General features: G+C 39.3%; 2 protein-coding genes across 7 annotated transcripts in view; both read left to right on the top strand.

Annotated features, from left to right (window-relative positions):
* Nucleotides 1-6,114, top strand: part of DENND2C (DENN domain containing 2C) — a 71,771-nt gene extending 65,657 nt beyond the window's left edge. For both annotated transcript variants that reach the window (XM_019730359.2, XM_019730360.2), the window contains 3 exons: nucleotides 2,707-2,943; nucleotides 3,190-3,276; nucleotides 4,285-6,114. In XM_019730359.2, the coding sequence (XP_019585918.2) occupies nucleotides 2,707-2,943; nucleotides 3,190-3,276; nucleotides 4,285-4,316 (356 nt within the window). In that variant the 3' untranslated portion in view covers nucleotides 4,317-6,114. The remainder of the gene's footprint in view (nucleotides 1-2,706; nucleotides 2,944-3,189; nucleotides 3,277-4,284) is intronic.
* A 921-nt stretch (nucleotides 6,115-7,035) lies between these two features.
* Nucleotides 7,036-21,071, top strand: BCAS2 (BCAS2 pre-mRNA processing factor). 5 transcript variants are annotated; one of them, XR_012491821.1, is made up of 10 exons: nucleotides 7,036-7,194; nucleotides 7,304-7,396; nucleotides 10,610-10,680; nucleotides 12,856-13,017; nucleotides 16,032-16,082; nucleotides 16,737-16,817; nucleotides 17,914-18,057; nucleotides 18,962-19,110; nucleotides 19,213-19,309; nucleotides 20,763-21,071. XR_012491821.1 is itself a non-coding variant. In XM_074319066.1 (8 exons), the coding sequence occupies exons 1-7, from the start codon at nucleotides 7,102-7,104 to the stop codon at nucleotides 18,038-18,040; spliced, it is 678 nt and encodes a 225-aa protein (XP_074175167.1). In that variant the 5' UTR covers nucleotides 7,036-7,101; the 3' UTR covers nucleotides 18,041-18,057; nucleotides 18,975-21,071. The 5 variants fall into 5 exon arrangements, 2 of the variants coding, with proteins under 2 accessions (XP_074175167.1, XP_019585921.1); XR_012491819.1 differs by having other exon boundaries at nucleotides 19,213-21,071; XR_012491820.1 differs by having other exon boundaries at nucleotides 18,962-19,309.
* The last annotated feature ends 1,476 nt before the right edge of the window (nucleotides 21,072-22,547 follow it).

Raw genomic sequence — 22,547 nt, 5'->3', positions numbered from 1 at the left:
TTCCCTGTGAAAAGAAATGAATATAATTTATACCTCAGATTATACACAAAATTAATTCCAGTGAATTAAAGACTTAAATGTTAAAAGTAAAACATTAAAAATGTTTAGCAAAGACTAGAAGAAAATATTTTATGTTTTGGGACAATAATGGATTTCTTAAATGTGGCACAAAGCACAAACCATAAAGGAAAAGATTAATTTGACAATGTTAATTTTTTAAAATTTCTGTTCATCATGAGATACCATAGAAAAGAAGTAAAAAACAAACTACAAACTAGGTGAAGAGATTTTCAACAAATACAACTAACAAAGGAATAGTATCTAGAATTTATTTTTAAAAATTCCTATGATTCAATAATAAGATGAGCAACCCAAAAGAAAAATGGGGAAAAGATATGAACAATCATAGAAGAGGAAACATGAAAGGCCAATAAGTATATGAAGAGATATAAATGCTCCTGAACGTCAGGGAAATATAAATTAAAACCACAATGAGATACCGTTTTATATGTACCATATTGGCAAAAATTTTAAAGTCTGACAATATCAAGTGTTGGTGTGAATGTGTAAATTAGTTCAACTGCTCTGGAAAAACAATTCGGTATCTAGTAAAGTTAAAGGTGTACATATCCTACAACCCAGCAATTCAGTTTTTGACATATATGCTAGAGAAACTTTTACACGATAACTAGGAAACAAGTACAGTAATTTTCATAATGGTATTGTAAGTGATGGCAAAAAATAAAAACAACCTAAATGTCCATTGACAGGAGAATGTGACATTAAATAAGAATCTTAAAAACGTATATTGAATAAAACAGGCAGTTGCAGGAGAAGATAATGTTTTATATTATGTTGAAAGACATACAAAACCTAAAATACGTTGTTGGGGTTACATATGTGTGTAGTGAAACTAACGTATAACAAGGGAATGATGAACACAAAATTCCAAACAATGGTCGCCCTCTGTTGGGGAGTCGGGGAAGAACACCACTGAGCGGCATGCCACATGTTCTGTTACATCATGTTCTGTCTTAAGCATTGTGATGTTCATCTCACTGCTGACCTTACGAAATATTCATACATGTAAAAGAATAAATAAAGTAGATACATTGAAACAGAAACAAAGGAAGATAAGTTATAGAAAAACAATTTTGAAAAGAAAGTGAATTAGATGTGAGAAAGGGGTGCAATGGGTATAAACAACTCTTCCAAGAAATTTTGCTGCAAAATGGAGGAGAAATGGGACAGTAAGTGGAGGGGATGGGAATGGGTTACAAGTGTTGACGATAAAAGCATTAATGGACCTTGGATTCTCAGCTGCAGAAAGGAAGAGATGAAAAGGAAGTCTGTTGAACAGACTATAATAAAAATCTAGATTAGAATCAAAATACAATGCCAGAAGAGACCTTAGAAATCACCTAATCATCCATGTCATTATACAGATATAGAAAGAACAGACACGAGGGGTTACGCCAGTTGCCCACCTTTATACAGTTGCTTATGGTAAACTAACTAAAACGAGGTTACTAACCTACTAGTTCATGGTGGAGCCCATGGGAAAGGGAAAGAGGCATTGTGAAGGAAAACAAAATACTATGTGGATATGGAAGAAAAAGGAATCCAAGCTGAATCTGAGGTTTGAGCCTGGAACCTGGAAGGCGTTACATTATAATATATTATGGTGGTTAAGAATCACCTGACTTGGGAGTCTCGCAGCTTCTCCACTGTACGAGATGAGATGACCCCGGAGAGTGTTTTGAGCCCCTGTTTCCTCATCTGTAAAAGGAGAATACCTACCTCATTGGCTTGACACATTTGTAAAAGCACTTAGTACAGTGCCTGCCCCATCTTAAGCCTTCAACAAATTATTTATTGTGGAATAATCATGGTGCAATGTGAAATGGGAAAGTTGAGAGAGAAACTGATTTGGTGGAGAAATATAATGAATTTGGCATTGGACACATATTGCATTAACTTGATTCATATTCTACCAATTTCCCAAAGCAACCTGATATGGTGATTTTTAGACAAATGGAATTTAAATGCTAATGGGAAAGCCAAATGATGATCACCCATAGTAGTCTGAAAATGTAGAAGGTGAATTTTGGTGAAATGACAGGGCTGGAGATCTAAGGTTTAGAATTACCAACATGGAAACTCAGCCCTATCTCAATGCCAATTAGCTCTTTAAGGGAGGGTAGGTGACGAGATGTGGTCTGAGGACCACGCTCGGGAGGAGGATGAAGAGGCAAGAGAAAAACAAATGTTTGGTCACAGATGCAGGAGAAGAATCAGGAGACTAGGGAGCATAAATTTGTGGGAATGAGGAGGAGGTAGCACAAATGCACCATGGAGTTTAAAGGAGGATAAAAATAGAAAAGCAGATTCAATTGGGCTGGTTCTCACGGGTGGCCTCTGAAAGAGCAGTTCCATTGAAATCACAGATGTACGAGCCAGGCTGAGAGATGTAATAAGAGTATGTGTGGGAAGAAAATGAAGGTAAGGATGAAAGCCATTTGTTTTTTGTAAGTTATAGAGACTGCAGAAAAGCCAAGAATGAGGATTCCTATGTTTATTCTCAGTCCTTTAATCTCTGATTTCCTAGGCATCACTTTCATAACCAGAGCCGTACTTCCCATAAACACAAAACTTAGAGGACTTTTTCTTTTCTGTTTTTTTTTTGTTCTTTGATTTTTGTAACAGATGTGACACTCAACTCTTTGGTGTCCGAAGCATTTGTCAGGTTTTTTGTGGAGCTGGTGGGACATTATTCTTTGAGCATGACTGTCACTGAGCGTGGGGAGCGTGTATTTCAAAGAGAGCCATTCCGTAAATCCCACACCTCCCGAAGTGTTCGCCACTTCCTGGATCTCTTCATGGAAACTCAGATGTTTGCAGGATTCATCCAAGACCGAGAGCTTCGGAAAAGTGGGGTGAAAGGTCAGTTTCATCATAAAGTTGTCACTCTGTATTTAGCGAGCTCTTGGAAGGTTTGAAAATGATACCAACAAAAATTAGTGTAAAGCTACAAGGGCTCAAATTCCGAGCCCTTGTTTGTTATGGGAAATGTTTATTTTGTAATATTGTTTTAGCTGTGGAAGTACTTTGCTAGTGAGCACAGAGTTTTATTTAATTGGTTCTGTCTTGAACATTGGACAATTTGACCAACATGAGTTTTCCTTGTAGGTTTGTTTGAGGTCCGGGCCTTCCAATATTTGGAAACAATTCCTGAGTCTGAGCCCAGTGGGGTGAACAGAATTTTGCGGAGTCTTGGTGAGTTACTGTGTTTTCCTGTTACATAAATGTGCCTGAAAAGTTTTTGCAGTAAGCATGCCTCATCACAAAAGCTTTATAATTTGATCAATAATATAATCAGATCAAGTAGGCTGACCAGAAACCATGACCCTCGTCCCAAAGTGTTTTGAAGAAAAAGAAGTCTCTTCCTCAGAGGTTATTTGTGGACCATTTTCCTTAGATGAAGCTCCCTCATGATAATATGAATTTGCATGTTATAATCATTAATCTTCTCTTGGTCACATCCCTTGGAGAATCTTTTAAAAACTAGACCTTTTTTTCCAGAAATATATACTTAGAGCATAGAAACAAATTTTACGTATAATTTTAGGGCATCCATGGACCTCCGTGAAGTCCATCCGTGGACTCCAGATTAAAAACATCTGGTTTAGAGGGCACCTGAAACAAAAGAGGATTTCCCACAAGTCTCTAATTTTACACTTCATAAAGAAACATGGTTGTTTATGATTTTTCAATTATAGCTAACTTTTAATTATCCAGTCAGTATGATATAGGAGAACAGTGGTGTGGTAGCCCAATACAACGAAGAACCTATATTCTATGATATTTATATTGGTCTTTGAAATATATTCCCCTAATTAAAATTAGACCCTATCCTTAAAAAGGCCCTGGGCAAATTATGCTTTGGGCTGTTACTTCATCTTTATAACCATGGGGTTAGATTAGATCAGTGGTTTTCAGCTCTGACTACAATATTATAATCTCTGGGAGAAGGCCAAGTGATTTTAACCTACAGTCAGGGTTGAAAACCACTGAATTAGATGATGCCCGTGTTCTCTTCTACCTCTACAATTACACATTTGGGGTGGAAGCAAGTTTGGTGGTTAAATATAACAACTGATAGCTTGAGATGGCAGCTTACTCCTGGGCTGTTCTGAATGACTAGGTTGGTAATCCCTCAAATAACGTATCATAAATAAACATGAACTAATGAAAAAAGTTCACTCCACTTTTTTCTCCCTTTAGGAAGTAAAATGAAATTTCTGCAGAAGAAGTGAAATCTGATTGACTGTCTCATGCTAAATAGAACAGAAAGTGCCAAAGAAAATACCTTTCCAGGCGTCAGGATGCCCTAAAGTATTCTACAAAATCCTTGAAAGTTGACAAGTGTGCAGAGTGGGCCGATTCTTGGAGGAGGATTCTCTTGTTGCTACTGTAGTCATCACTGGAGAATTATTGGGAGTCGTCTGGAAGCAATGCTCTCTCTACACTGCCTCTAATTTAAGTGGCCTTTTCCATTTGATTCTTCGACTCATTCTTTGTGTTTTGTGCTTAGTCTATGAAGGCACTTGTCTTTTACAAGGGAAAGACTTGGTGTTGCATTTTGAAAAACAGCTCAAAGTGAGAGAAGAAGCACAATGAGGGAGTAAGGTACTAGGGAAGCGTGATCGAAGTGGAGAACACTAGCCCTACACACGTAATTCTCATCGCTGAAATACCATGGCAGCTTTAACCCTGTGGGCTTTTGAGCTAAGGAATATACTCACTACATGTATCTCTCTTCTTGTCTAATGTTCCGCCTAGGGGAGTCTCACTTGTATGGAAGCCCTATTTATTAGTACTGTTACTGAGTAGCTTATAAAAGAAGACATCATGCAACTCCTGCTCCACATTGTGTGGCACTTGAATAGCTTGTCCCTCATGTGTCAACATTCAACTGTGGAATTATAACTAGTAGGAAAATGTCCTTTCAAGGGCATGAAAACATTTTTTAGTGTCCACCATGTACCATGCACTGTGGTACATGTATCTTATTCAGTCTTTAAATCAACTTTCTGAGATATTTCCATTTCCATTTTACTAAGGAAGAAACTGGAATTCAAAAACATTAAGTAACTTGCCCAAAGTTGTACAACAGAGTTAGAACTGTTAGTTTGTGAACAGAGAAAGTTGGTTAGTCCTGCAGATGGAAATTTGAGCTCTGTGGGATTGTAGCTATTGAAAAAGTTTTCTTCTAAGTTGAAGTGTAGCACAGCCAACTCTGAGCTCTGAGGATAAAGGATTTCAAACTAGATGAGACTTTTTTTTTTTGGTTCCCCTAGAATTGTTGGACTTTTTGCTCTAATTCAATTCGACTGAGAATATGAACATTTCCTGGACATACCATCACATAATCACCCGAACCTTTAACACGTAAAGTAGTAGTGATTGGAAAGAGGAATTTGCCAGTGATGGTGCAATTTCATTGATGTTATAGCAAATGGCAGTTTGTTTTCTTCAACTCTTGCTGATGGTTTGAATTGACATAAAAAAAATATTTATTTAAACTTAACAAAGCCTTACCAGTTGTATGAGGATACAATTTATTGACTCGTACAGTATTGTCATTATTCCCCGTTCTGGTGTGCATGAACCTGAAGCTGACACCACTTAAGACCGGTGCTATAGAATTCGTATAGATGTCGGTCCAGAAAATAGAACTGAGCCTGTGTCTTTTTAAAAATGTTTATTAAGCAGCTTACCCCATGGGGCTTTTACCAGGTATCACCCCATTTAGTCTCTTCTGACACTCCAACCCTGAGGGAACAATTAGTATTTGGGAATTGAGTGTTTCTAAAATGGGGGTAGGAGTTATTACTGTGGTGGACCCTGGCTATCCCTCTGTGAGGAGACCTTTGCTTCAGGAATAGGGGTTTTATTTTATCCCTACGATCTGAAGCTGCTTCCTTTTCTTGGGTCTGTTTTATTTTTTTGTAAAGTTTTACGAATTCTGGCCATATTTGTAAAAGAATTTCTCAAGATTTGTATAAAATGTTGTTTACAGTTCTAATGAATAAACACAAAAATTCCATGGTCTCTTGGAGAATTTTAAATAAAGATGCGACGATCTTTTACTTAAATCTATAGCATTTATCTAATAGTAGGTAAAAGATAATCCGAATCGATCCTAAGCTTACCAGACTTAAAAACCGTAGGCAACATTTCCTGGTTCTTGGCAGACAATGCCGGGGTGTAGGCTGCACAGCGGGTAGGGTCTATACTCCGACTCCCTTATTTGGTCTTCGCCTGCTTGGTCAACGGGAGCTGGGGGCCACGGACCCAAGACCCAGCGTCGGCAGCAGCAGGAGTGGTTGGGAGGCAACGGGCGCTTCTATTACCGTACGTCCTGAAGGTTTAAAAGTTCACGTTGGTGGGCAGTTGCCAGTCTCGCCCTGGAGGGAGATCCGGTTCCTTTTGTTAGGCAGGCCCTAAAGCTTCGCAGTTTTACCTGGAGACTGGCGCCCACTTCTAGAGTCTGTGCAAGAACGGCGCTTAACCAATGCTTAGATTCTCAGGGCGCCGGGAACGAAGGACAGTGGGGGTACAGCAAGGAAGTGCAAGGGGAAGAGATGCTCGGCACAACGGGAGAGAACTTGAATGGGGAGTTTAATGGGTCAAGAGAAGTAAGCCAAGATGGGAAGGCAGTTCCTCTCTCCCCGCCAACACTGCAGCCAGTCCCCTCCAAAAGTTTTAAGATTCCCCTCCCAGCTATCAGCGTAGAGAGCAATTTCTGGAGGAAAACTCTACAAATTGCTGCCAGTCGGAAGCAAAAAAGGGGACCAGGCGGGGACAGGAAATTGAGACAATCCACTCACTCTGGGAAACCACGACATGACGTCACCTCCGACCCCAAAAAAATGGCCGACAGTCCCCAACAGCCTGCCGAGCGCGCCTTCAGAATGAACAACTGAGCATGCGTCAAAGGCGAGACGCAGGCGACGTGAATTACATCGGCGGCGGGCGCAGGCGTATTGAAGCGGGCCTGAGCCTGCGCAGACTCAGAAAGCTCAGGCAAACCAAAGAATGGCGGGTACGGGGTTGGTGGCCGGAGAGGCCGTGGTGGATGCGCTGCCGTATTTTGACCAAGGCTATGAAGCCCCTGGTGTGCGGGAAGCGGTGAGTTTGGGGTGTCTGTGTAGGTGACGCAGCGCTTGCTAGTCCTTAGTGTTGGAAGAAGCATCTTACAATTCGCTACCCCGACCCTGGCCCCTGTTCTCGTTCTTAGGCTGCGGCGCTGGTAGAGGAGGAAACTCGCAGATACCGACCTACCAAGAACTACCTGAGCTACCTGACAGCCCCGGATTATTCTGCTTTTGAAGTAAGTGTGTGTGATGTGTTGAGCCCCGCGTATGAACCAGGATTCCTGCGAACCTTTACTTTGTATTGAGATCCTTACCACGTAAAAGTGGATTCTAAACTCCCGCTCTAAGTATTGCTTGTTTAGCTTATATAGGTACTACTATCAGTCCATTGACGACAGCTAGATAGACAAGCCTTCTTCTCCGGGGTTCTTATTCAGAGACCCACAGAAGGACTTTACAGGGCTCTGCAAACCACCTAACAACGCAAAAGTTAGTGTGTATGCTTTTCGGAGAGAGGTTCCTTGTGTAAATTCTCAGTGGGATCCTCTCCACTCTAAAACAAGTGATCTAAGGTGTTTAAGTGTATATAAAGAGGGTACCAAAAAAAGTATATACATTTTAAGAAAGGAAAAAACTGTTAAAATTGTAATACAATTAATGACGCTGGCATTCATTTGATTAACGCCATCTTTTGAGCCAACATCATACTACACATTGCTACTGTGATTCAATTCAACTTTGAAAAGTAATACATAGATAACATCTCTTAAAATGTGTACTTTTTTTTGGCACCTCCGGCATATATGTATGCATGTGTGTGAGATATGTGTGTGTGTGTGTGTGTGTGTATACACACACGTATATATGTATGCATACATATATATTTATTTACATAAGCTCCTGAGAACCACTGGAGGGCAGCCTTTGTATAAAGCCTAGTAGATGTTCGTCCAATGAATGTTCATCCAATGAATGACTGAGGGGACCAACCATATCTAAGTAATACACCATTTAAATATTTAGTCTAGAAGTGCATCCAAGATACTACTTAGGGTTTAATCAGCAAAATGAAATGTAAAATATTATTTCTAAGTTAATGGATTCTCTTAAGCATTTTAATACATGTTTGGGTTCTTTCCCCTGTTATAGGTAGCCATTTATTTATGAAAGCATTCTGTTATTAAAACAATATTTATATTGAAGTAACATGAAAAAAGTACTGGCAAAGTTTTAAGTAGGAGAGAGATGTTCCTGTGATAAACGATTTTCCCGTGCTTTTTCTAAATGTTGTTACCCAAATATAGATGTTATCACATCAAGAACTAATTACAGTGATGCTTTCATATTGGATTGATTCATGAAAGTTTCAGATAACTGCATTCAATCACAAACTTTTAAATACTTGAACCAGTTTTCTTTTTAGCTCTCTTAAATACAACATATGCTCCCTATCTTTATATTAGTATACTGATTATTTAACCCTTTTTAATAATAGGAGCTCATAGTGGACTGGGCTCACCATCTCAGTCCTAAAGATAGCCCTATATAATTATATGTTTATTATCCCAATTTTTTTAGATGGGAAAACTGCAGCTTAGAGACACTAATTTGCCCTAAGCCACCCCTCAAACTGACTTTGAAACTGCTCTTCCATTAATTCACTTAACAACTATTTATGAAGGTGTGTTCTATGCCAGGTAGAGGGGAACAGGATAGGTAAGGCCCATACCCATGGAGGTTACATTCTAGAGCAGGGGTGTCCAAACTTTTTTCAACGGTTTTCACTAAGGGCCATATGTGGTAAAATACACAAATAGCCAGGCCACTCACTCGAGCTGAAGTACGTATTACTTCACCTGGTTTATTTAAGTAAACTAAATATATTTTTGGAATTTGCTGCGGGCCAATTAACAATGGATTGCGAGCCACAGTTGGCCCGCAGGCCGCAGTTTAGACACCCCTGTTCTAGAGTGTAGAGACAGACAAGTCAGAAGATAAGAGGTGATTGGTAAAGCTACACAGAGAAGTAGTGGTGTGATACAGTGATTGGGTGACTACTTTAGATAGGATGGTTGAGGAAGGCCTAGGTGAGCTGGGATGAGAGTGCCCCACGGGCAGGGATCTTTTCTGTCTTCTTCACCACCGTATCTTCATCACTTAGAACAGTGTCTGACACACAATAGAGACCCAAATATTTATCAGTTGAATGTATGGAGGGCTTCTAATGCAGTTTTATTTAATGAATGCTTACTGTGTGCCAGGCATGCCCAGAGTTCTTTTCATGACTTAGCTCCGTGAACATTGGCTCAATCTTTGGAGAGAGTTGAGTTAAAACTCCAGACCTCTCACTTACTGGCTGTGTGAGTTAGGTAACGGCTCCTGTGTTAATGGCTCAAGACTGTTTGTACTGCGTTTTTAGTATCTCATCTAGTTGTTAATTGTTAGTTGTCTTTGTCTGTCACTGTACATAGCCTCTAGCTAGAATACTCTGGTTTTCTGCAGGAAACTAGATAACTACATTTTCTTAGAGTTGTGTGTAACTCAGTAATAGTCCAAAAAACAGCTTTCTCAATAAGAAACGCTTAATGCAAACTTGGAAACAAGAAGTGTGGGCTTCTGGAAGGCCGTTTTTGCTTACTCTTTAGTCTAATTGTTAAAAATGCTGAAGCCCTCAAAAAATTGAAATTACATGGAATAAGTGAGGTATTACTATAAATGCTTCACTTAAGCAGTTCTTTGTACTCAGGGCTGGAAATGTGCAGAACAGAAATGAAATAGGATATTGACCAAAACATTGAACCCAAAACAATAGTTATGCCACATTTCTTTTTAATAGTAAAATTGTTAGACCAGATAGCAAAAACCAGTTTTACCCATTCCCCTCTTTTCCATTCTTCACAAAGTGTGAAAACAGTAGACGGGACCAAACAAGAAAGTATAGACTTAGGCCCATGGCCTTAAAGCAAATTATTTTACGTCCAAGTCCTCTCTCCCTCTGCCCCCAATGAACACTTAGATGCTTGGTTCTCAACAGTGGCTTCACTTGACAATCAACTGGTGAATTAAAAACGAAAGCTATAGTTATGTCCAGTCTCCACCTCAAGACAATTAAAAGGGAGTGAGAGAAGATGGTGAGATGTGGCTAGGGTTGGAATTATTTTCAAAGCTTCCAGCTGATTCTAATGTGCCGCTGGGACTGAGAATGACCGATCTAGGATTCATCCTTTTCTCTGTGGGCCCCTTTACATATGAAGTGTGTGTGTTCTTCTCCAGATCCTAGAGAGCATTTAACACAGAGAAGACTTGGCAGAAGAGAAATGATCTGTTATTATATAATGGATAATATCAAATATAAATATGTAAATAAGTTAGATTCATTGTTTGGTGGTTGTTCATTTTAATTGTTGATACGATTTTGGAAATAATTATTTCTCTGATTTATACATCAGACTGACATAATGAGAAATGAATTTGAAAGACTGGCTGCTCGGCAACCAATTGAATTGCTCAGTATGAAACGGTAAGTCCTATCTCTGGGTTCAACTGGGCTCAAATCATTGTTTACTTTAGTAATTAGTAAAACTACTGTAGCCATGTCAAAAGAAACGTTGAAAAGGAAAAAAATCCTTGCCTGTTTTTACATTTTTTGTTTTTTCATAAAATAGTGGTTCATATAATCCTGTGTTAATGTTCAAAAATATTCTTTGCACCATTATTTAAAAATGTAAAATATTTTAAAATCCAACTACAGGGGAATGGTAAATTGTAATGAAGTTCATATTTAAGAATTCCAAGGGCCAGCCCGGTGGCTCAGGCAGTTAGAGCTCCTCCATGCTCCTAACTCCAAAGGCTGCCGGTTCGATTCCCACATGGGCCAGTGGGCTCTCAACCACAAGGTTGCCGGTTCAACTCCTCGAGTCCCGTAAGGGATGGTGGGCTCCGCCCCCTGCAACTAAGATTGAACACGGCACCTTGAGCTGAGCTGCCTCCCGAATGGCTCGGTTGGAGTGCATCGTCTCAAACATAAGGTTGCTGGTTTGACTCCCAGAAGGGATGGTGGGCTGCGCCCCCTGCAACTAGCAGCGGCAGCTGGACCTGGAGCTGAGCTGCACCCTCCACAGCTAAGACTGAAAGGACAACAACTTGAAGCTGAACGGCACCCTCCACAACTAAGATTGAAAGGACAACAACTTGACTTGGAAAAAAAAAAGTCCTGGAAATACACACTGTTCCCCAATAAAAAATCTTTTTAAAAAAGAAATTAAAAAAAGAATTCCCAAAGAAATGTTTCTGGTTAGACATGTACTTCTTCACTGATGAAACATGTGTTATGACTTCTAGTGATCCCTGCTTTGCTCTTTGTTACACAGGACAGCGTGCAGGGGTAGTTTCACTTTGCTCCACTTTCTTCCCTCCCTTGCCACTACAAACTGTCTCTCCTTCCTTGGGGGGAAAAAACGAAACAAAACCACCTTTTGTCACTTTCTGTAACATGGACAATTGGGTTGCTTAACATCTGAGGCCCCTTTCAGCTCTAAAATCATGGAATTACGAGAACCACTAAATCATCTGTCAGAATGGAGTCCTTCAAGAGAGGGCCACATGGACCGTAGGCCTATTCTCAGCATATGCAGAGACTGTAAGAGGCATGTGAGTCTGTAGAACCAGAGGACCAGGTTTCTTGTGCTCCATTGCCTGTCTGGTCTGAGTGCTAAAAGCAGGACGACTTCCAGGACTCCTCAGCTCTCCCATCTTCAGGTGCTTCTGCTCTCAAGATTTTCATGATAGTAACTCCTGCAGGGAAGTGTATTTCAAACCATCAGTTCATTAAGCAGCAGATTTTGAAGTACACTTAGTAAGACACCGCAGCACTTTTTTAAGGTAATAGGATAGAAAATGTCAATGTATTGCATGTTAAAGATCAGTACTGTTTTGTGAAACTTTTGTTCAGCTATGTATGTTCGTGTACCGAGTCACTGAAAAAAGGTCTTATTGTAGGTTATAGTTAGAAATTTGAAAAATGCTACATTTGTACCTGTATGTGTAAAGCTCATTACTTCTTGATCCCAGTTGCATAGCCCTCCATTTTTTGTAGTAATAATTTGGAATTTTACAGTATCTGGTAAAAATACTAAAATGGAAATTAAAACTTACTGTGTAGTAACTCTAATAATGAGCTGAGGTTTAGGAAGAGTGCATTTATTTGATGGCTCTGTTGGCATGTTGAAGGACTGGATAGTTTGAAGAGAGAACAGAGTGAGGTCCAGTATTTTTCTCGAGAGGGGTGTGGGTATATGAATGTGAGGATGGATGAATGTAGGTGTTTTTACAAAAACGACAGCATAGTTTTTTGTATCCTACTTTTTTCCCATAGTATGTTACAATCATCTTAATGGTTTAAGTATTCTTCAGTAATCTCATTTAATAGCTAATGTAACAATGCTTTATATGAATGGACCGTAGCTCAGTGAATCACTTCACATTGATGTGAACAATTTTTTGTTACTATATATAATGATGCTAAGTCTTATTTGTAAGCTGTTTGTTTCTTAGGATAAATAGGTTTCTTATTGCAAGGTCTGCATCTTATTTTCAGTCTTCTGTAGTTTTCACAGTGTAGGTAAACCCTTTGTTGGGAGGAGAGATAAAGGTTCGGTGGAATATGTGATTTTATTTTATTTTTGTTTAATTTCAGATATGAACTTCCAGCCCCTTCCTCGGGTCAGAAAAATGATATTACTGCATGGCAAGAATGTGTAAACAATTCTATGGCCCAGTTAGAGCATCAAGCAGTTCGAATTGAGAATCTAGAACTAATGTCACAGCATGGATGCAATGCCTGGAAAGTATATAATGAGTAAGAAGCTTTTTTGTGTTTCTTTAAACGCATCCCACCCACAGCTTTGGTATTTTTTTAAATGTGGGAAGTAGGATAGGGGAAGTGGGATAAAAATAGTAGAGCTGAACTTTCACTTGGGTTCATGACCTAGAACCACAACCTATATGAAAGGCCACTGCTTTGAGCCCCACCTCAAAGCTGGAGTATCAGGGGAACATAAACCTAACAACCATGTTTATTGTATAATATTGTAATAAAATGAGCTCTGAGGTCTGATTCACAAATCACAACTTGGTAGAATGTAATCGTTAACGTGGGGAATTGTTTATACAGTTGATTCCTGTTATTTGCATGTTATGTTGTATAAAAGTGGCCTTGAATTAGCAAATACTGTATCATTTCTCCTGAGGGAAATATGTACATGTGTGTATATGCACATCTCACATAGATAACCATCTTAAATGCTAAAGACACGCAGCCTGGCAGATTCTATTTTCTTTATTTTATAAAAGAGAAGATAAGGTTCAGCAGTGCTAAGTAACCAGAGTCGGCAGTTAAACTCCATCCTTTGGTGTTCTCTGTATGAGACTTTAAACAAGGCAGAGCGTCCTTGTTCCACTCCAGCTGGAAACATGCACATCTGGGAACTCAAATTTTTCCTTTCTCTGAGCATTCTGTGAATGATTGCAAAACACTGTAAATATTGATTTTGGGGTTACAAATAAATTTGAGTGAGTAGGAAAATTCATAAATATGAAATCTGGACATAATAAGAATCGACCGTAAATACATGGGAAACAGAACTGCCAAAACAAGCCACTGAGCTATTCCTGTTCCATATAACGAGCTGTAGCTTTAGGTTTTGTTATCTACCTGGGATTCAGTTTTCTTATTTGTAATATTCAGCAGTTAGATTATGATCTCTATGGCCCCTTGGAGCCCCGAAAACCCCGTGAATGTCTATCAACAGTTTGAGAACAGGCCACTGAACCTCATGATTGAGCATAAAACTGTTTCTTACAGTACGCTTCCTGAAAAAAATAAAGCAAAAATCACAAAATGGTAAATACCTTTCCTCATATTTTCAGAATTATGTTTTAAATTTTTATGGACACACAAAGGATCCAGTAGGCAAAATCTAGAATTTGGAAAACTACAGAACAAACAATTCAGTTTCTTTTGTGGGTAAGTTGCAAGGGAGATAAATGAAAAATGGGGTCAGGGTGATAAAGAAATTAAAGAGACAGATCAATCAAAAAAATATTTGTGTGTCAAAATGGAAAAATGGGATCCTTGTCCTCAAGAAGCTTTATCAAGATGAGATAAGATACTCTGTGCCAGATAACTGGTAGTCTGTTTTTAGCAGTGTGGGGGCAAGTGCTGCATTGTGTGCTATGGTCTATGAACTACAGAGATCCAGAGAAGGGACAGTAAAAATTAGGGTCATTAAGAAGGGGTGAAATTGGGACATTTAGAGGAGAGCAAGAATATCCCAGGAATGGAGAAGAACGTGGATGCAAGGACAACAAACAAACATTAAATCGAAGAGAGCGTAGCTTTCAACTTGCCTAGAAACTTTTAATAATTTCCCATTACCTACATGGTAAGATTCAGACCATTTCACTTAGTATTCAAGGCGAAAGGCTATACCTCAGTTGTAGACTTTGACTCCAGCCAAACCAGTCCTCTCTGGTGAATATCAGACGCCCTGCCCCTGGGCCCTTCCTCATGCCTCGCCTCCTCCTGGAATGCCTTTACCTGTTCTACCCAGATTCAATTTAGTTAAGGCCCAATTCTAATCGACTTCCTCATCTGCTCTGATAGAAATTCTGCCTCTAGTGCTCTCTCCCTCTCTTTGTAACTATACTAATTGCTATATAGTAACTATACTAATATAGTAACTATACAATTTGCGTGTCTGTCTTGTGTAAGAGCAACTACACTACTAGTTACTATATAGTAATTATATTAATTACTATGTGCATCACTTATTTTCCGTTAATCACGTAACACTTCATAGTGTTGGCCATTCCCCTTAGCATGTCCCCTCCAAACCCAATGGGTACTTCTCCAGAGACGGTGTACTATATGTTATCAAAGTAAATTTTCTTTCCTTGTGAAAGGATTTGAGAGCATCAAACATCCTAGGCACAAACTTTTAGCTCGAAGTAGGTCTTGGTGCAGGACCACTAAAAAATAGTATTTTGTAATAAGGAGAGAATTCTGTACTTGTAACTAAAGGGAAACCTTCAGGGTCATCCCCTGATTGCTATAAATAAGCAGTCTTAGCCCCAGCAATGTCACGTGACTCATCCAAGGCCACGCAACTATTCAGGGCAGAGCTGGGACTAGAACCTGTCTTCTGACTCCCATGATACACTGCAGTAAGTTTTACCAGACATATGGTCAGAATACTTGAGGAGGGACCTGTACAAGTAAGAGGGAGATGGAAGAAGGGGGAGACAACAAGTAAACAGGGTTTTCAGGAAGAGGTAATTCAGAGTAAAGTTCCCAGTTAATGGTCAGTTTTCTTCTCTCTCTATCAGGAGACAGGAGGGGAGAATGACAAGATAAATGGAGATACCGAAATATAGGAATACGAGGGGCTTTACCTGGGTATATTCATGTTAGATAGTTTCCGTCTTCTCTGGAAAGTAATGGCAGTTTAAGAAGTGATGTAAGTTCACAAAATCAGAGGATCAGTAAACTGCTTGGGCTCCAGAGTTTAAAAGACCTGAAATAGAATTCAGCTCTGACCTATGTTACCTTGACCAAGTTACTTAATCCTTCTAAGTTTATTTTCCTCTCATGTGAAGTAGGGATAATCATACCTACCTTAGAGAATTCTTGTGAAAATTAAATCAGCTAATATTTATAGAGTGTCTAACGTGGTGTTTGGCACGGAGAGCTCAATAAATATTAACTTTTTAAGCAGAAAAATTTGACCTTGTGTCAACTAGATAGTTCACTTTTAGTTGGTACTATTAAATTTTAATTTACATTAATCTGATTTTTCTCTTTTCCTTCCTTAGAAATCTGGTTCATATGATTGAACATGCACAGAAAGAACTCCAGAAGTTAAGGTAAGTTGTGTTTTCCTCTTATTTCAGAATAAAGTTTAGGTGAACACTTAATAAATAGAGTGAGATGAAAAGGGAACCAGTGGACTGTATGGTCATATGAGAGTAAGCAATTGATACCCACCCTTTATCCAGCATATGGTGTTGGGTTTGCCCTGCCTTAGTAGCGGAGAAATAGACTGAGATCTGAAAACATCTATCTATCATGTCATTTGTAATTTGCAAGTCTGTAAATATTGAAAAGGCGCTTTTAGAAGGAGGAAAATTTGCAGAGTAACATGTATATTCTGATTTATGTTTGAGGGAAAAAAAACAAAACCCTCAACATGCACATACACATATAGGAAAGAATCTGGAAGGACACCCACCAAACACTGAACAGCATTTATCGGGGAAGAGAAGCACGTGGGAGGAGGCACCTTCAATTTTTAGTGTGTGTGTGTGTGTGTGTGTGTGTGTGTGTGTGTGTGTGTGTTTAATTTTTCACAGCATGTTTTATGAAATTTGTAATTGAAAAATAGAAGAAAGTTAATTCTTGAAATTCTGTGGCTATATGTCTGTTCTTCTCAAGGGATTAAAGATGTATTGATTATAGATTTTTCTGTTGATTGTTGGGTCGTATGTTAAAAGGTGTGTTGTATAAATAATGTTTTACAGGAAACATATTCAGGATTTAAACTGGCAGCGAAAGAACATGCAACTCACAGCTGGATCTAAATTAAGAGAAATGGAGTCAACGTGAGTACCCACAATTCCATCATCTTTTAAATTGTTTGGCAAATTTAAGATCAAGATTCAACAATATTATTTAAACAGTATTCAAATGGGGTGCCACAAGTGTCAGAGAAATGCTGTTTTCTGCATCCTGCTCCTCACTGCCTTGCCTCTTTCTTGAATTATGGGCTCGGAAGGAAGCGAAAGAGTTACATAACCAAAATCTGAACCACTGCGAGTTGATTCTGTTCTTCGAGTGCCCTGTTTGCAGTTCATTATTTCTGCTCTGAATAGCATTCTGCCTATTTTAAAAGGGGGAAAAAATTATCTATTTTTTAACCCTTGCAGAAAGTATGGAGATTCCATACCTTCTTGATAATTTGTTTGTGTCTCAGTTTTTTATATCCCTTGTTTATATATTTTATTTTTTAAATCACATACACACATAAGTTTGTACAAATCCCTAAAAATAATCGTGAATGTCTATATAATTGACAGTTTCTCTTTTCTTTTTTGCTTTGTGATTTCTCTGTCCTCCCTCCCTCCATCTCCCTCATCATTCTCCTTGTTCTAGCTTCCCATTCACCTCCATGGACCCCATGTTCTCTATTATACATCTTTTCATATTTTTCTTCCAGCTAATATAATCATCTAAACTTACGTGTGTGTTTCCTTTTATTTGTAAGGTTTTTGTTTTTTGTATTTTTCCTGGGAGAAGAGGAAGGCTCCTTGAATCTCTGGAATTTTTTCTTAATCAATTCTAGAAATTTCTCCATTTTACTTTAAGTATTTCCTCTGCCCTGTATTCTCTCCTTTTTGGTTAATCCAATTAAATGCTGTCTTCCTTTACTCTTTCTTCTCTCTTCAACTCTTTCTAATTTCCTTTTCTTTTTAACTGAATTTTTTATTTTGAGATAATCAGAGATTCTCATTCAGTTGTAAGAGATACTGCAGAGATCCTGTGTGCCCTTTACCCACTTCCCCTTTGGGCCTCTGGTTTTTAAATGGAAAGTTAAAAGCAAAGGTTAGTGTTATGGCCCTGGCTGAAAATGTGTATCTGATAAGACACTCCAAGAGAAATTTCACAATGAATAATGTTTCCTTTATTTTTCTATTCTAGTTGGGTATCTCTGGTCAGTAAGAATTATGAGATTGAAAGGACTATTGTGCAATTAGAAAATGAAATCTTTCAAATTAAGCAGCAACATGGAGAGGCCAACAAAGAAAACATCCGACAAGACTTCTGAAACGACAGATTGATTTGGTGGGTAGAAAGAAAGGCAAGTTGGGCTTTCACAGAAGATCAGGCATCTGAACTATGACGATCAGTGGCATGTTACAGAAGTCAGCAGTGGTTAAGTGTTGAGAAACCATGGAAAGTGGACTGTTATATGCTCTTTGTACATTAGCAAAATAAAAAGTTTCAACTTGGCGGTATGTTTTTTGCCATAAAAAAACAACTTTAGACTTTTAAAATAACTATTACTTTAGAATAATATTATATCAGAATTAATTTTGAGCCACTTGGACCATATTTTGTGTCCAACAAAGAGATCTTTGTTGAAAGTTTTCAACTTGTACAAGAAGTTGGAAGCTTTTGGTTTATATGTTTTTCAAATAAAGAGGTAGTTCTACAAATTCTTGATACCAAACAAGACTGAAGGAATACAGTGCTCCATGTATGTCATCTGTCGCCGTCCTCTTCCTAGGTAACAGCTACATAAGGCTTAGTGGGAGCTTAGTAAAGCGTTCTACATGCTTTAGGTAGATGAACTAAACTTACATGAATGAAGAAATCATTTGATCCTCACAAAAAACTTAGAAAGTGGGTACTGTTGTTCCCATACACAGACTTGTAAGAGGCACTGATTTAACTTGCCCAAATTTTATAGCTAGAAAGTGTCATCCGGGTTTCAAACGCTAGCGCCAGAGTTGTGTTCTTACCCCTCTACTGCTAGGGAATTAAAAAGTATAAAAGATTCCTGCCCAATTCAGAAAACATATTTGCAGCATATCAAAGAATAAATAGTCTTCATGTACAAAGACGTTTACAAATCACTGCTTCATATTTATGATGAGAGGGAGAAAACAGAATTGCATTTTATTTTTTTCTATTTTTTTAAATTGACTTTTATTCTTTTTTTTTTTTCTTTTAACTTTTATTTAAGTGTGTTTTTCCAGGACTCATCAGCTCCACGTCAAGTAGTTGTTTCAGTCTAGTTCTGGAGGGCGTAGCTCACAGTGGCCCATGTGGGGATTGAACCAGCAACCTTGTTAAGAGCACCGTGCTCTAACCAACTGAGCTATCCAGCTGCCTGTAAGAATTGCATTTTAACATGTTTTAAAAAAAACAGGTTGAGCATGAAATGTTGCAATCTTTTTTTTTGTTTTTTTTAAATATATTATTGTCCCTTGGGAGGATTCATTCCACTATTGCCTGATCCAACTTGCTGCACCTACTTGGCCCAAAGAAACTATATCTTCTGCTCTTCCTTGCCTGAGAGACTACATTTCAGGTAATCACTGCCCCTCGCCAAATTCCTGTCTCTGTGTGATATTCCCTCAGAGTCCTCCTCACTGTTGGACTGTTTTGCTAGTAAATCCCCGTCTAGTGTGGCGACCAACTTGGCGAAGCTTGCGTATTTCCTCAGCCTCGGAGAGTTGGGTGTGCTGAATTCGGTATATTATTCCGTAGAAAGCAGCAGCTCGAGTAAACGACAAGTGGTAAATGAGACTGATGGTTGTGTTTCTTTAAACTGATCATACTCATAAAATTTTGTCCCACGGATCGAGAGTCCTTTCTTCATAAATGACCGTAGAGTTTGAGGGTGGCCCCAACAAAGTTAAGAGAAAACAAAATCTGCATGACACTAAATGAACTGCAGCTAGTTAACCAGCCGCACCACTAGACCTATATGTGAGCCATTCAGTTGCCTATCTTGCAAGTCCCTTTGAGGTGGATTTTCTTTCACTGGCAACATAAACCATTCTAACTTACGGCCCTCAAGATGAAATACCCAGGTTTTTTTCCTGAAGAGATTTAACATATGCAGCAAGACACTTGATTTTACACTGTTTATTTCACAATATACAATTTGGTGTGGGGTCTCATCTGTTGTCAGCCTATAACAGAAAATACTGGGCTGAGGCAAGAGTGAAGTAGTCACCCTTATCTATCAACTTCAAGAGAAATTGAGCGTCCTAACCCACATGAAAGAAATCTTTCAGTTACCATCAAGTTCACTGTCATGTTTGTAATTTGTCTTAAATATTTTAATGGCGTTACCACTTGTGATTTTTTAAAATTTATTTTTAATTTTTATAAAATATGTGTACTTTATCTTCTTCCCCTACCCCTCCTCTCCCTTCTTCCTTTCTCCTATCCTTCTGCTCCAATCCAGTATTACTGCTACCCCACCCCCGAACTTAGTGGTATAAAACAATAAGTGGTATAAAAGCATTTATTGTTATCGCTCACAGTGATGGGGATTAACTGCACTCAGGTAGCGAGTACTCAGGGTTCCTCTTGTGGTCAGATGATGGCTGGGGCTAGTGTCCTTGATGGATTCTTTGCTCATGTCTGATACCGGGCTGGGAAGACTCAAAACAACTGGGAGCTGGATCACTTGCAAATCCTTGGGGACCTCTAAGTCTAGGTGGTCTCTCTGGCCTGGTGGCTTTAGGGTAGCCAAGCTTACGTGACAGCTCAGTCCTCCAAAGGTGTATGTCAGACTCCAACAGAAGATATATTACCTTCTGTGACTTGGCCTCAGAAGTCACACAGTTATTTCTGCCCCGTTGTATTTGTTAGAAGCAAGTCAGCGAGGCCAGGCCATATCCCAGGAGAGAATATCTAGATGCCACCTCAGATGGAAGTAGTGCTGAAGAATTTGTGGACATGGTTGTGTTTCTTTTTTTAAACTTGGACATGTTTTAATATCCCTCCCACTCCCTTTCCAACAATTCAAGTCCTGAAGTCATTAGGTAGAGCAAAGGAGGCATCCATGTAGAGGGTGGGCCCTGAATCCATTCTGACTGGTGACCTTACAAGAAGAGGGAAGACACACTGAGGGAACAACCCCATATGAAGACAGATTGGAATGATGAGTCTGCAAGCTACGGAATGCCAAGGATTGCTGGCAGCCACCAGAAGCGGGGAGAGAGCCATGGAACAGATCCTTCTAGAGCCTCATGAAAGTGTGGCCTTGCTGGCACCTTGATTTCAGACTTACAGTCTCCAGAACTGTGATACAATAAAGTTCTGTTGTTTTAAACCACTCTTTTTATGGTAGTTTGTTATTGCAGCCGTAGGATGCATTATGACCAAGTTGAGGGCTATGGTTCTGTATTGAAAACATTGTATGAATGGATGCATACCTCGGCTGTGGTCCATCCCTCCGTCCCCTGCCCTCTGCCCTCTCAGCAGGAAATTGGAAGAGTCTTTTGGAGAATGTGACTAGCCAAAGAGAAAAGACCTACAGGTGTTGAAATTGAATTTCCCAACAAATGACCCAGCAAAGTCCCTCAGCAGTGAGGTTCAAACAACCCTTTCCCACCAACACAGAGCTTCTAATCTGTGTTTTCACTTCCCACTCTTACATATGAACAGGCCATCAAGGATCACCAGATAGGTGAGAGACACCTTTATCATGAAACATAAGGAACAAAACAGGAAACCCGTGGAGAGAACAACATGGTGCAAGAAAATCTTGTTTGTTTTTTAAGAAATAATATCCTCAGAGAAGTAAGATATTGCAGCCATAACATAAAAAACAAGGTGCTATTTCATTAAAGAACGTTCAGGGAACAAAAGAGCTCGTAGAAATTAAAAAGCGTGGTAGCAAAAATTAAAATTCAATACAAGAGGAATTAAAGTTGGCAAACTCCCAGACTGGAGCCAAAAAGGCAAAAATGGGAAATAGGGGGGAAAAAGCCTAGTCCAGAAGGTCAAATAATTTGAGATTAAAAAAAAAAAAGGAAATTGTCAACAAAATAATTCAGAAATTTCCACAACTGAAGGATGTGAATTTCCAAATTCCAAGGTTTTGGCACAATGGGCAAAAACAGACCAAAGCATATTGTTTGTGAAATTTCAGAACGCCAAGGACAAAAAGATTCTGCAAGATCTGGGTAGAGGGGCTGGGGTGGGGATGGGGGAGGGGTCTGTTATATGGAAATATCTTGAGGTTAATATCAACTCTGGAAGCTAGAAAGAAGATAATGAAGCAGTGCCTTCAGAATTCTTATGAAAATTTCTAACCTCGGACTCTATACATAGTCAAATTATCAGTTAAGTATGATAAGCTACTAGAGGATGCGCCCTTCCAATCCAACACGGGAAAGGGACTCTTTCAGGGAGAAAGGAGCTCCCAGGATTATATCTACACACAGCAGAGGGCAGCCAGTTCGTACTGGAACAGTGTGGCTCCAGGAACAAATCTGAATGCTGTCATCACAAAGATGCCCACCATCGTACCAGCTTTGTACCCTGAGGAGCAGAATGCCCACATTTCTGACCTACACTTGGCTTGCGCTCTGTCCTGATGAAGTTCCTCTTCTCCCCTCCCTGACCTGCTGGAAGTGTTTCCTAGGAGCTCATCCCCTGAATTTATTGCTGCCAAATGTGTAGTCCTTAGCCTGCATTCCAGCCCTGCCAGAAACCCCAGAATCGGCTCTTAGAGCTGTCAGGAAGGCTGAAACCAGAGATTGCTCATCTTATTTTTTCCCCAGGGACCTTCATCTAACCATTGAAAT

This window comes from Rhinolophus sinicus, linkage group LG14 (assembly GCF_036562045.2).
Source record: "Rhinolophus sinicus isolate RSC01 linkage group LG14, ASM3656204v1, whole genome shotgun sequence".
Classification (NCBI taxonomy): domain Eukaryota; kingdom Metazoa; phylum Chordata; class Mammalia; order Chiroptera; family Rhinolophidae; genus Rhinolophus; species Rhinolophus sinicus.
The sequence above is the reverse complement of the archived record's forward strand: the minus strand, read 5'-3'. Positions and strand labels throughout refer to the sequence as shown.